At 42.4% G+C, this 12,963-nt stretch overlaps 1 protein-coding gene across 1 annotated transcript in view; it reads left to right on the top strand.

Moving 5' to 3' along the window:
- The window catches only part of rimbp2a (RIMS binding protein 2a), a 77,527-nt gene that overhangs the window by 53,151 nt on the left and 11,413 nt on the right, over positions 1-12,963 (top strand). The window contains 8 exon segments of the mRNA XM_077622626.1: positions 1,791-2,609; positions 3,810-3,833; positions 5,023-5,174; positions 6,442-7,161; positions 7,222-7,377; positions 7,592-7,738; positions 9,448-9,550; positions 11,954-12,082. Coding sequence (XP_077478752.1) covers positions 1,791-2,609; positions 3,810-3,833; positions 5,023-5,174; positions 6,442-7,161; positions 7,222-7,377; positions 7,592-7,738; positions 9,448-9,550; positions 11,954-12,082 — 2,250 coding nt within the window.

The following is a 12,963-nucleotide window of genomic DNA, read 5'->3' on the forward strand; positions in this document are numbered from 1 at the left end:
AGCCCCTAATTTGCTCACTGTCATTGACAGTTATAATATCAAATCTATTTTCACTGGAAAACCTGGCTTTGAGTGATCATGCTCACCGCCGTTGATATTAATAGACGTCCAATCCAATTTGACTAAGGTTCCCAGTCAAAATGGATAGGACATTTATAGATATTGCAATGAGTTCATATTTAAATAAAATGATCACATTTTTAAAAACTGTCCTTTTAACTCTACTCTGACCCTGTTTAACAAATGTAAGTGGAAGGATGTCAAGTTGGTCCTAGCAGTTTTTGACATTTCTCAAAGTGGTCTGGGTAGAAATACGTTTGGACACCCCGTTATGCTTTAAAGTTCCTGAACTTTGTGGGATATCAGGAGGAAATTCTTCACGCTGATGCAAATCTGAGTCCACAAGACCAATTATTACCAAATTTATGATAAGATGAGACAAGAAGAAGACCCATTCTGTTTTATGGCTGTTAACAAGTGATTGGAGTCAATCAATAATTTGCTCAGACCATAAAACTATCACTGATAATCAGTCACCTTTCGTATTTTCTCCTCCTTCAAATGAGTCAATTGCACTTCAACTAAAGCAGATTTTAAACAGCAATTAAATGATAGCATTCTGTGTAGTACTAATATCTTGTTGAGTATTCAAAAATAAATGCTCAAAACTCACACAGATGCATAATTATTGAAATTGTGCCCAAAAATCATTTGTGTAATGTTGCCATCAGGTTTCTTAAAAAAATTATGATGTCAAAAGTGTACAGATGCCAGCTGAGGGCGGATACCTTAAAAGAAGTATGTAAATCAGTTACTATGGGTTTTAGCATGGAACACAAAATTGAAAGTTGGTCATGAGTCCCAATAACGTGAAATTGTACCGTAAAGTTCAAATTGCAGGCTGAAACACAAATACACAGCCACCATGATTCAGAAAATGAGAGGAACAGTCTGGGCACAAATGCATCTTGGGCTCCAATCACATAGGATTGACGGAATGGTAAATATCTGACATTTACCACCCTCGACTCAACAAGCAAATAATGTATCATCTAAAACTAAAACCGGGATTTATTCACTGACGCCACAGTTATTAAACTAAAGAGAAGAGCATGTATGTCTGTGACTACGTCATCCCCTCGCCAACAGCAAAACGAGATTAAAACATGTTTGCGCTTCCTTTTGGTGCAAAATAAAACGACTATGGGTAGTGCCTCAGTGAAGTCCCATCTATTAAAATCCGTAAAGTATGCCAACGTGATAGAGGGCCTTTAAAGTCAAGTTGCTAGCTTGCTACTGTCTGACTGGAAAACGAGTGGCCAAAAGCATAATTAGCTACTAGTCAGGCTCAACTAAGAAATTAAATAGTCAAGTTGACCTATCCAGCGCATCGGTCTCACAGCTCTGGGGTCCAGGTTTCAAATGCAGCTCGGTCCACCTGGGTGGAGTTTGCGTGGGTTTCCTCCAGGTACTCCGGTTTCTTCCCACGTTCCAAAAACATGCATGGTAGGCTGATTGGACACTCTAAATTGCCCCTAGGTATGGGTGTGAGTGTGCGTGGTTGTCCGTCTCCTCGTGCCCTGCGATTGGCTGGCCACCGATTCAGGGTGTCCCCCGCCTCTGTCCCGGAGACAGCTGGGATTGGCTCCAGCACCCCCGCGACCCTAGTGAGGATAAAGCGATTCAGAAAATGAGATGAGATGAGAGAGAAGTTGACCTATCCACCAACTGTCTCAATCTATAATTCAGATGCAACCTTTACCCATCAGTTTCTTGTTTTATGATCGCAGGCGAGCTACTAGATGGTCAGCGAGGACTTGTACCATCAAACTTTGTCGAGTTTGTACAAGACAAGGAGAAGCTGTCCATTCAAGATGGAGACGGTAGAGAAGATCTTGGCCCAGTGGAACATAGAGCGCTGGCCTTGATATCTGTGGACGGAGGTACCGGCCAAGATGGTCTCCTGGGATCGGCGAATGCCTTGGTTCCCTGTAGCAACGGGACTGCAGCACCCTTGGACCCGGAGGACCTGGCCGAAGACGTTGTGCCTTATCCCCGAAAGATTAATCTGATCAAGCAGCTGGCGCGGAGTGTCATCGTGGCTTGGGATCCTCCAGTTGTGCCTTTGGGCTGGGGGAACGTCTCCGGCTATAATGTGTTGGCGGATGGCGAGCTACGGGCCAGCGTACCGTTCGGCGGGCGTACCAAATGCCTGCTGGAGAAACTGGACCTGGACGCATGCGTTCACCGCGTTTCGGTTCAGAGCGTCACCGACAGGGGCCTTTCAGACGAGTTACGTTGCACCCTTTTAGTCGGGGCCAACGTGGTGGTGGCACCTTGCGGCCTCCGAGTGGACGACATTCAACGGGACACAGCCGAGCTCTCTTGGTTGCCTAGCAACAGTAACTACGGTCACACGGTCCTGCTGGACGGCGTGGAGCACGCAGTCTTAAAGCCGGGGAGGTATAGGCTGCGTTTCTTCAACCTAAAGCCGCTGACGGTATACAAAGTGACTGTGGCGGCACAGCCGCATCAGGTGCCATGGCAACTGCCTCTGGAGCAGAGGGAAAGGAAGGAAGCAGGAGTGGAATTCTGCACTCAAGCTGCAGGTCAGCACTACATCATTGAGACACTATCAATAATGTATGCGTAGCTTCATCGTCCCGAATCGACCTTGTCAATATTTCTACTTAGGATTGAGAATAGTTAAATTCTGTAGACAGCTTTGGATGCATATTTCTCTTTTCTTTGCAGCTTTTAATGCAATAACCATTTGTGTGCATGCTTACCAGCCACGACGAGTAAATCGTCACAACGTAATGAGAATATATGGTACAATACATAGTAATCGGAGGTGGGTACTAATGCGTTACATTTACAGTGGTTCCTCTACTTACGAAATTAATTGATCCACGTGTTTCGCAACTTGGATTTTTCATAAATAGAGCACTCTTTTATAAGTAAATGATCAGATTTTTCGACAATTTTTCTGTATTTTTTGGTATATATATATATATATATATATATATATATATATATATATATATATATATATATATATATATATATATTTGTGTATATATATGTATATATATTTGTATATATATGTATACATATACGTACGTATATGTATATGTGTATGTGTATATGTATATATGTATATGTATATATATGTATATATATGTATGTATGTATGTATGTATGTATGTATATATATATATATATATATATATATATATATATATATATATATATATATATACGCAAAATATAATAACAATAGTAGATGACTTTGTGCTTTAAAGAAATCCACCATTTAAAAAAAAATCTGACATTGTAAGAACTTACTAACAGTGTAACTCATATCAGTGTTTTGGGTGACTATTTTTACTTCAGTAATATTTTTTTTAAAGAAAATCTAGTCTCATTTAAGTAACATTTTTGGTTACACTACTCACCTCTGATAACAATACTCATTTTACAAGGCAGTTTTTTTTCCTGAGCTTGGCCAGGACTACACCCTGGACTAGTCAAGCCGGCCACAGAGCAAATAGAAAATGTAGTATATTAGTTTTTCTAGGTTTGTGTAGTTCACTGTCTCACACTTAGTAAAGTGTTGGCTTAATTAAACCTGCCCACAAAGAGGCATGTTGAAGCAGGGTTTTTTTAAATATACAGTCGTATATTAGACCTCATCAGAGTAAAAATGTGGATGTAATGTTGTGACTGGTAAGGAGGTTGCACAGTATTGCGAAAAAGTACAGGTTGGTTCCTTACGATGACATTATTGTGTATTGTATCTTGTCTAGGTCCAACACCGTATTGCAGAACAGGTCAGAATCATATATCAAATCCTAGGTTGGATTTCACATCTCACCCCTGAATCACCTATGACATTTCAATTCGCTAATTAAAGCCTAGTTTTTTTCAAAACGGGCGGCCTGACACACAAGTGGTTAGCACGTCGGCCTCACAGTTGTGGGGTTGAGGGTCTGATCCCAGATCGGTCCTCACTGTGTGTAGTTTGCATGTTCTCCCTGGGCTTGCGTGGGTTTTCTCCAGGTCTTTTGGTTTCTACCCACATCCCCAAAACATTAGATTAGATTAGAACTTTATTTCATCCCGTATTCGGGAAATTTCTTTGGTTTCAGTAGCAAGACAGACACAGAAGGCATTGTAGACCTAGGTAAAAAAACTGGAGCCACACAGGAAGTCCACAAGGTGGGGACCTTCTGCAGACTGAGACTGAGGTTAAATATAGAGAATCACTCTTTCAGGCTGATCGGCACAGCCCCTCAGTATTCAGAGTAGGCTGGTTAAACACTCTAAATTGCCCCTAGGTATGAGTGTGAGCGTGAATGGTTGTCAGTCTCCTTGTGCCCTGTGATTGGCTGCCCACCAATGCAGGATGTCCCCCGCCTGGTGCCCAGAGTCATCTGGGATAAACTCCAGCGACTTGTGAGGATAAGCGGTACAGAAAATGTACGAATGAATGTTTTTCCAAACCAAACGAAATGTAATTATGTCCAGCAATCCTTTCCGCCGGCTACTAATTAACATAAATGTGAGTGCCACCAGATAGGATCACTTATTCTCGCAATGAGTCATTTTTTTTGCCTATAACATAGCCCGACATAACCATTATGCAACACTAAACCATGGCAGTACACAGAGAAGTGGCAGTTTTTGTGTAAGAATGCAATTATTTCTGCACAAATGCAGATTTGCATGTTAAACACACTTCACTCTGGGCTAATATAGCACCACTTGTTTATGTTGACATATATTTAGTAACACACTATCGTGTTAATGTGAATGTAGCCTACAAGCTGTGTCACATTCTCACAATATAGCAAAATTAACATGAAGCATGCCGTTACAAATAAACCCGTTATTTTCTCCTCACCCCGCGTCCTCCGCATGTTGGTGCATTTGGGGAATGCTTTCAACTCATTCTTCCTTAAATGTGTGCCAATTTGAATGAAAGCCAATAAAATGAATGCCTTTCATTTTACTTGCCAGGCCCTCCACTTCCGCCACAAGATGTACAGGTGCTCTGTGGGCAGGGGCCAGGGGTACTACAGGTACGATGGAAGCCCCCTCTTCTGTCTCCTACAGGCACATCCAATGGAGCCAACGTGCTTGGCTACGTTGTCTGCACAAAAGGGCAGAGGGTGAGATGATGTTTTTTTCTTTTCTGCGATTCATATTTCGTCCCCCTTTGATTCCTATTATTTAGATTTTTGAAGAATACTTCTTGCCATGTGGATCAAAGCTCAGGCATTTAGGGATGCATATGCTGTTGAAGAATGTTGATTTTACTGTCAATTTGAAAACTACAAACACTGAAATATATTGTGTAACATTTCTGGTTAAGGATCAAGATGACACTTTTTACTTAGATAAGGCTCTTCTGCCCTCTAGTGACGGAAACATTGAATTTTTCGTACATGAAAAGATTATTTTATTACATTATCTGCTCACTTCCCCTTCTCTCTTTCAGTTAAGTAGAAAACTTGCCAAAACGAAGTTTTTGAATATTATAAATTTTATATCCATGGATGCGACTCTGACCATTCCCCGTCATAAGATTTTTTTTCTGAGAAGCTGTCACTGATATTACTTAATCTGATCAAAGATCCAGGTTAAGTTTAGAGTGTTAGTGTTTTCAATTCTTAACACTTATGTCCTTCTGCGTGTTAAGATATGAACACCTTATAATTCCTACTTCATAATTCCTACCAAAACCAAGAAAAATGTTTCCCCCAAGCAAATTCAAAATGAAAAGTACAAGTCTTTAAAGTAATACGTATGGAGTAAATTAGAGGATATTGTTGCTATTCCTACCAAAACCAAAAAAAATGTTTCCCCCAAGCAAATTCAAAATGAAAAGTACAAATCTTTAAAGTAATACATATAGAGTAAATTAGAGGATATTGCTATAATCCTTCTTGCAAATCTGTGTGATGTATACACATGAACGATATTAAACACTGTATAACCTAAGCAATTGAAGTATCATGCTACTACTGTTCATATCAGCACCCCCTGCACCCCCTGTGAGAATAAGTGGTTCAGAATTTAAATGGGTCAATGAATAATTATTTAATAATCAATATTTATGAATAATGATTTAATAATCAATTTTTAAGAGTATTGAAATAATAAAACAAAATGATTAATATTTATTCATTCTTTCCGTCACCCTCTCAAAGTTTGTGAATAATGCTTGAATCCCTTTTATTGACTAATTGTGAATCCGCCTCTAGTGTTGCCAAATCAATCATGCAAATTGACTGTTTCGCTGTGACGAAGGGAAATATTACAGTGCATATGCTGATTTTCTGATTTGACTTCAGCACCCGCCCACAGAAATTCCATTTACAATTTGCTGACATTCCATTCGCCCGTGCCAATCACCTGTATCCGTTTCGAAACCAGATAGCAGAGGTGATGTTCCCGATGGCCGACTACGTGACCGTGGAGCTGACCAGGATACAGTGCCTGGAGGCAAGGGAGGTCATTGTCAGGACACTGTCTGCACAGGGAGAATCCCTGGACTCCCACATCGCTGTCATTCCAAACAACCTGCTCGTGCCTCTACCTCCGCTTCCCCTGCCGGCGCCGATTCACCCCCACGTCCAGCCTCACCTTACGTCCCCTCACCACCCTCACGCCGCCCCACCGCCACCCCACGGTCCGCCGCTCCCGCACCTTGCCCGTCCCGCGCTCCCTCAACACCAGGTCAGAGCCCCTCACCTGGGAGGGCCCCGGCCTAACCAGAATCGACTGCCACATCCAAACCCGCAGCCCCCACGCCCTCATCAAGGTCCCAGGCCCCAGCACCGACTGCCTCTGCAGCCCCATGCTCAACCCCACCCGATACCTCAGAGACCATTAAGTGCCAGAGACCTGGACGCCAAAGAGCAAGCCGCCCACCGCCCGGCCGCCCCGCCCGGTTGGGACCTTACATGCTCCCAATCCTCCCAGTTGCCGTTACCCACGCAGGGCCGCGCCCTCGAGCCTCCTTCTCCGGGAAATCCACGTTCCCCCTCGCCTCAGAGGATTCTCCCCCAGCCGAGAGGGACCCTCGTCCCGGACAACGTGGCCAAAGCCATCGCCCGGGAAGCAGCGCAGAGGGTGGCAGCGGAGAGCGGAAAGGTCTGATCCTATCACTGGCGATACCAGAAGTACCCTTCTGTCTCACATCTCACGTTTCAGGAGGACCGCAGACCCGTTGGCTACAGCGAACAGGGTCTTTCCTTTCGCCGGCATCACTCGGACGAGGAAGAAGAAGATGGCGAAGGTTTCACGCGTCGCCGACGGAGGGGGCCGTCGGTTGACGAGTTCCTCAGAGGGTCCGAGCTAGGGAGGCCGGTATGTGAAAACGGACCCGGCCCGCTGGTGTTAAAACTAAAGGCCTCGGACGATGATTCTTTTACACGGAAGCGAATCTGGCTCAGTTGCATGCCAACACGACCGCGTCGGTGTCACCGTGCGTTCATGTGTCATGTGTGTTTGGCGTGTGCACGTCTGTATGTATGTGGACTTAAACAAGCGGGTCTGTGTGTTTGTGTGTGACTGTCAAAAGCCCCACTATAGTCACAGTGAAGATTATCACAGCGAGAGCAGCCGTGGCTCTGACCTGTCTGACATCATGGAAGAGGATGAGGAGGAGCTGTACTCAGAGATGCAGTTGGACGAGGGACGTCGACGCAACTCGCACAACACACCCAAGGTGCACTTTTTGCACTTACTGTATTTATAAGACGCAGAGACTCATGGCCATCCAAATTTACAGTTGCACAGGCACGGATACTTTACTGCTGCCTTTTCTCACATTTGACATGTGTTGTTAGCGTGTGTGCTGAGTTTAGATGAAGTACTGTGGAACCTCCAAAGTCAAACACAAAAATAGGATGCGACACTAAGAACGTTGTTGGAATTTAAAAAATAAAATACTGTTTTCAGGGGTACTCGGTCGTTTGGTCACCGGTCTTTTGGTCGCCCGGAAGGTTATTGATAATTACCATTTAAATCGTTGCTCAAATTCCCTACATACAAACTGCGTATTATTATTTAGTCATACTTAATGCCCTATTAATTATTAGGCTAAATAAAAGCTCCAAATTTCCCGTACTTTTATTGTGTTTTGTTGGAGAACTTGTTAAGACCCTGACTGACGTCCCTTCTTAAGGGGACAACTCATGTACATACAAACTCTTATACACTCCGCTCAGTGAAACTGCTCAGGGCCATTGTTAGCTTTTATTGATGCGTGTTTTACCTTGTTTTGTCGCCGGTCTTTTGGTCGCCGTTTTTTTGGTCGCTGTTTTTTTGGTCACCGGTCTTTTGGTCGCCCGTTGTTTGGGTCCGGGCGACCAAAAGACCGGCCACCAAAAGACCGGCGACCAAAAGACGGTGACCAAAAGACGGCGACCAAACGACCGCACAGGGTTTTCAGGTACTTCAATTAATACACAGGAACCTTAAGATAGAATTTCATATGAGCTACACTCTTAACTAGAATTTAATTTGAGTTACACTCAATCTACGATCTTATTTAATGCTGAAATAAGTGGGTGGGCCCCTTCCAAATTATCCAAATGAGCATGAAGGGGGATTTTTTTTTTCAGTGTTAAACTGTCTTCTTGTTCCTTACAGTAAATATAGCTAATTATGTGGTGCCACAGTTCATTGACTTGAACTCCCCCCAAATGCATTTTTTTTAATAAACAAAACTTTGTTTTTGTAATCAAGCCAAAGCCGTTTCAGGTAGAATTCGTGTTTTAGCACTAGTATTTAGTGACAATTTGATCCCAGGCAACCATGTAGAAATGAGTTAATACGATACAATAGTACTTTCTCTCCATCTTGTACCATAAATAGGGAATTAAAAATCTTTTTTATTTTCATTTACACATAGAAGTGCCCACGGCGGGGGGAGAAGGATTCATATCCTTAATAATTGTATTGTTTTTAATGTGCGTAGAAACTTGTTTTTCTTATACGCTGTGGTTTAGTTGCATTTGTAGTTGTTTTACTTTGATTTGTCCCTTGAAAACTTTGTCAAACTAGAAATTTAATGACACATGGGCTGTTCGACTTTGGAGGCTCCATTGTATTGGGCATAGGTGACGGCGGGGAAGAAAAGATCGAAGAAAATTTGCAGTTAATTTTAAAGGAGGCATTTAACAAAGCCTTTGTTTATTTCTCAACTCCTACTTCATGATTTGAATTGTATTTTTGAAGAACAATATTTTCCCGTGGGCTTGTTTGTGTGCGTTCATGTCAGTTTGTCTGTGTTTCGGTGTGCCTGTCTGCGAGCACTGCATGAGTTCGTTTGCATTAATCGTACGTCAATGCACATTACCGCGTATTGTTCGCAAACACTACGACGCCAAACTACGACTAGCGTGTGAATAGTTCCTGTATTCTCCATTGTAGTTAAACACTCCCTCTAGAGGCCGTCATGACCGGGAGAGCGGGCCAAGGATTCATCACAGTGGCGTGCAGCCTCAGAGACGACCTCTGATGGTCCCTGCCATCGGTTAGTATTACATGAGTTACTGGTGGATTCTAAGCTCATGGTTCATCTTGTCATATTTAATGTTGAATATTCAGTAATGATCAAAGTGTACTATATGTGTGGTGTGGTGGTTCACTCGCCTGAATTTGGTGCGGGCAGGCGCTGGGTCGATTTCCGTAGCTGGGAGTATGATTATCAGTGGGAATGATCGTCTGTCTCTCTGTGCCCCATGAAAGACTGCGACCTGTCTAGGGTGTAGTCTGCCTTTCACCTGGTCAGCAGGGATAGTCTCAAGAGACCTCTGTCAACGTGTTCTAGTTAGCGCGGTGTAATCATAAATTCTGGTTGTGATGTCACAACCAGACTTGCTGATAAAAGTGAGTGTAATGTGATGCATTGTTTGGGGTGGAATTACAAAAAATTGTAAAAACAGCCAAATTTGATGGCCAAATTATTATTTTTAATAATCATATCTATATGTATATGTATATATATATATATATATATATATATATACAACGGGGCAAATAAGTATTTAGTCAACCACCAATTGTCCAAGTTCTCCTACTTGAAAAGGTTAGAAAGGCCTGTAATTGTCAACATGGCTAAACCCCAACCATGAGAGACAGAATGTGGAAAAAAACCCAACAGAAAATTACATTGTTACATTTTTAAAGAATTTATTTCCAAATTAGAGTGGAAAATAAGTATTTGGTCACCTACAAACAAGCTAGATTTCTGGCTGTGAAAGAGGTCTAACTTCTAACGAGGTCTTCACTTGTTACCTGTATTAATAGCATCTGTTTTAACTCATTATCGGTATAAAAGACACCTGTCCACAACCTCAGTCTCTCACACTCCAAAAGCAGTGGTCCCCCCAGAACCACACGGGGGGACCTAGTGAATAACCTATAGAGAAGTGGGACCAGAGTAACAAAGGTTACTATCAGTAACACAATGCACCACCAGGGACTCAAATCCTACAATGCCAGACCTGTCCCCCTGCTGAAGCCAGTACACATCCAGGACGGTCTGCGGTTCGCTAGAGAGCACTTGTATGATCCAGAAGGGGACTGGGAGAATGTGTTATGGTCATATGAAACCAAAATAGAAGTTTTTTTTAGAAACACAGGGTCTCGTGTTTGGAGGAGAAAGAATACTGAATTGCATCCGAAAAAAACCATACCCACTGTGAAGCATGGCGTGGAAACATCATGCTTTGGGGCTGTTTTTCTGCAAAGGGACCAGGATGACTGATCTGTGTAAAGGAAAGAATGAATGGGGCCATGTATCGAGAGATTTTGAGTGAAAATCTCCTTCCATCAGCAAGGACATTGAAGATGAGACGTGGCTGGGTCTTTCATCATGACAATGATCCCAAACACAGCCAGGGCAACAAAGGAATGGCCTCATAGGAAGCATTTCAAGGTCCTGGAGTGGCCTAGCCAGTCTCCAGATCTCAACCCCATAGAAAATCTGTGGAGGGAGTTGAAAGACCGTGTTGCCCAACGACAGCCACAAAACACCATTGCTCTAGAGGAGATCTGAATGGAGGTATGGGCCAAAATACCAGCAAGTGTGTGAAAAGCTTGTGAAGAGTTACAGAAAACGTTTGGCCTCCGTTATTGCCAACAAAGGGTACATAAAGTATTGAGATGAACTTTTGGTATTGACCAAATACTTATTTTCCACCATGATTTGCAAATAAATTCTTTAAAATTCATACAATGTGATTCTCAGGTTTTTTCCCCCGCGTTTTTTCCCTCTCTCAAGGTTGAGGTTTACCCAAGTTGACAATTACAGGCCTCTCCAATCTTTTCAAGTAGGACAACTGGTGACACAATTGGTGGTTGACTAAATACTTATATACATACACACACAATAGACTGATCGCCAGTCAGTTGTAGAGCATAGATAGAGACAACTTTTCACACTCACACTCACACCGCCACCCGGAAATCGAACCCACACTGGCCACACCGAAATTAGGCGAAAGAACATCTCCACCCCTGGGTAGCAAGAACTCTAATTGTGCCTCTTAATAGCCACATAAATGGAGGCAAAAGTTATTTAAAAATATAAAACCTCACATGTGAATCAGATTTTGTATCCTGGAAACCTACTACTCTATGGTCCATATTTTTTCTCACACATCAACACAAGGTTATATTTACATATGTATGCGTGAGATACTAGTACTATAGTGACACTAAATTAATCACTGTCAATTTATGTCTACCTTCAATGATACTTTCATTTCCTGTACCTGTTCTGTGATAACATTCACTCCTAACCTTAACTTCTTAAATGTCTTTCTCTTTTTCCACATTTTGCTCTCTTTCTACATGAATGATACGTTAACATTTTGAATGGAATTATGTTGGCGTTGTAACCCTGGCACTTTCTCATTGGTATTTTCTGTAGAAGTAACCGCTGAGAATAACAGTGAGGCAAACATGTCCCCCTTCATCGAGGAGAATAACTATGGCAGAGTAGTTCGGGTCAGGACCAGGTCTTCCCGAAGGCATTGGGGTGGCACCAGGTCTCCCCATGGTATGTTCTGCAGCCTGCAGTCCTGCCTGATGCCACCACAGCACGCCAACCACTACCCAATTATTAAGTTGGCAAATGGCACGGAGGAGCTAGAGACACTTGCAAGTTGTGTTGCAAAGGACTTTCCGTTTTGGCAAAAATCCTTAAGAAATATATTTGATTTTTTCACTCTGGTTTACATAAGAATACAACAATTACAAACATAGTTTTAAAACCCCAAACTATGTACATATAAAAGGTAAAATCACCAGTTTCACTCAAAGTAAGTACTTCTCGGACAGTTTCTTGCGAATAAACGCTCACCTCAGAAACTTTCACTGCAATGTTTGCTTCAGAGCATTGTATTTGAGCAGTGGTCTCAAAACGGTCCTCAAAGGGCCGCAGTGGGTGCAGGTTTTCATTCCAACTCAACAAAAGGATACCTTTTGCAAGTGTAATCAGTTAATCAGTTGATTGCAGCCAGGTGCTACTTATTTTAGAAGACACCTGATTGGTTAAAATGTCGGCACTGGATCGGTTGGAACAAAAACCAGGACCCACTGCGGCCCTCGGTGGAATCGGTTTGAGACACCTGTATTTGAGAATAAGAAAACCCTCAACGTTGCCTGTTGATTAAGGTTTGAAGCAAACAAAGAAAACATACTACATACTGTACAGTGTACAGTATGTAAATGTTTTGCCATGAATTGTAAAACCTTTTCCTGCCACATTTTCACGATGTCTCAGTCATTCTGGTAACACCAAAGTCACTTTATAGAGATTTGAAGGAATGAAAATCCTTGGGCACTCCATCATTTTCAAGATTTTTTTTCATAAATAAAACAGGCATGAATCCCCAATTGCAGTTAATTAGTACAAAAACACAGTTGAGAGGTGTACAG

The sequence above is a fragment of the Stigmatopora argus genome, chromosome 16 (assembly GCF_051989625.1).
Source record: "Stigmatopora argus isolate UIUO_Sarg chromosome 16, RoL_Sarg_1.0, whole genome shotgun sequence".
Taxonomy (NCBI): Eukaryota; Metazoa; Chordata; class Actinopteri; order Syngnathiformes; family Syngnathidae; genus Stigmatopora; species Stigmatopora argus.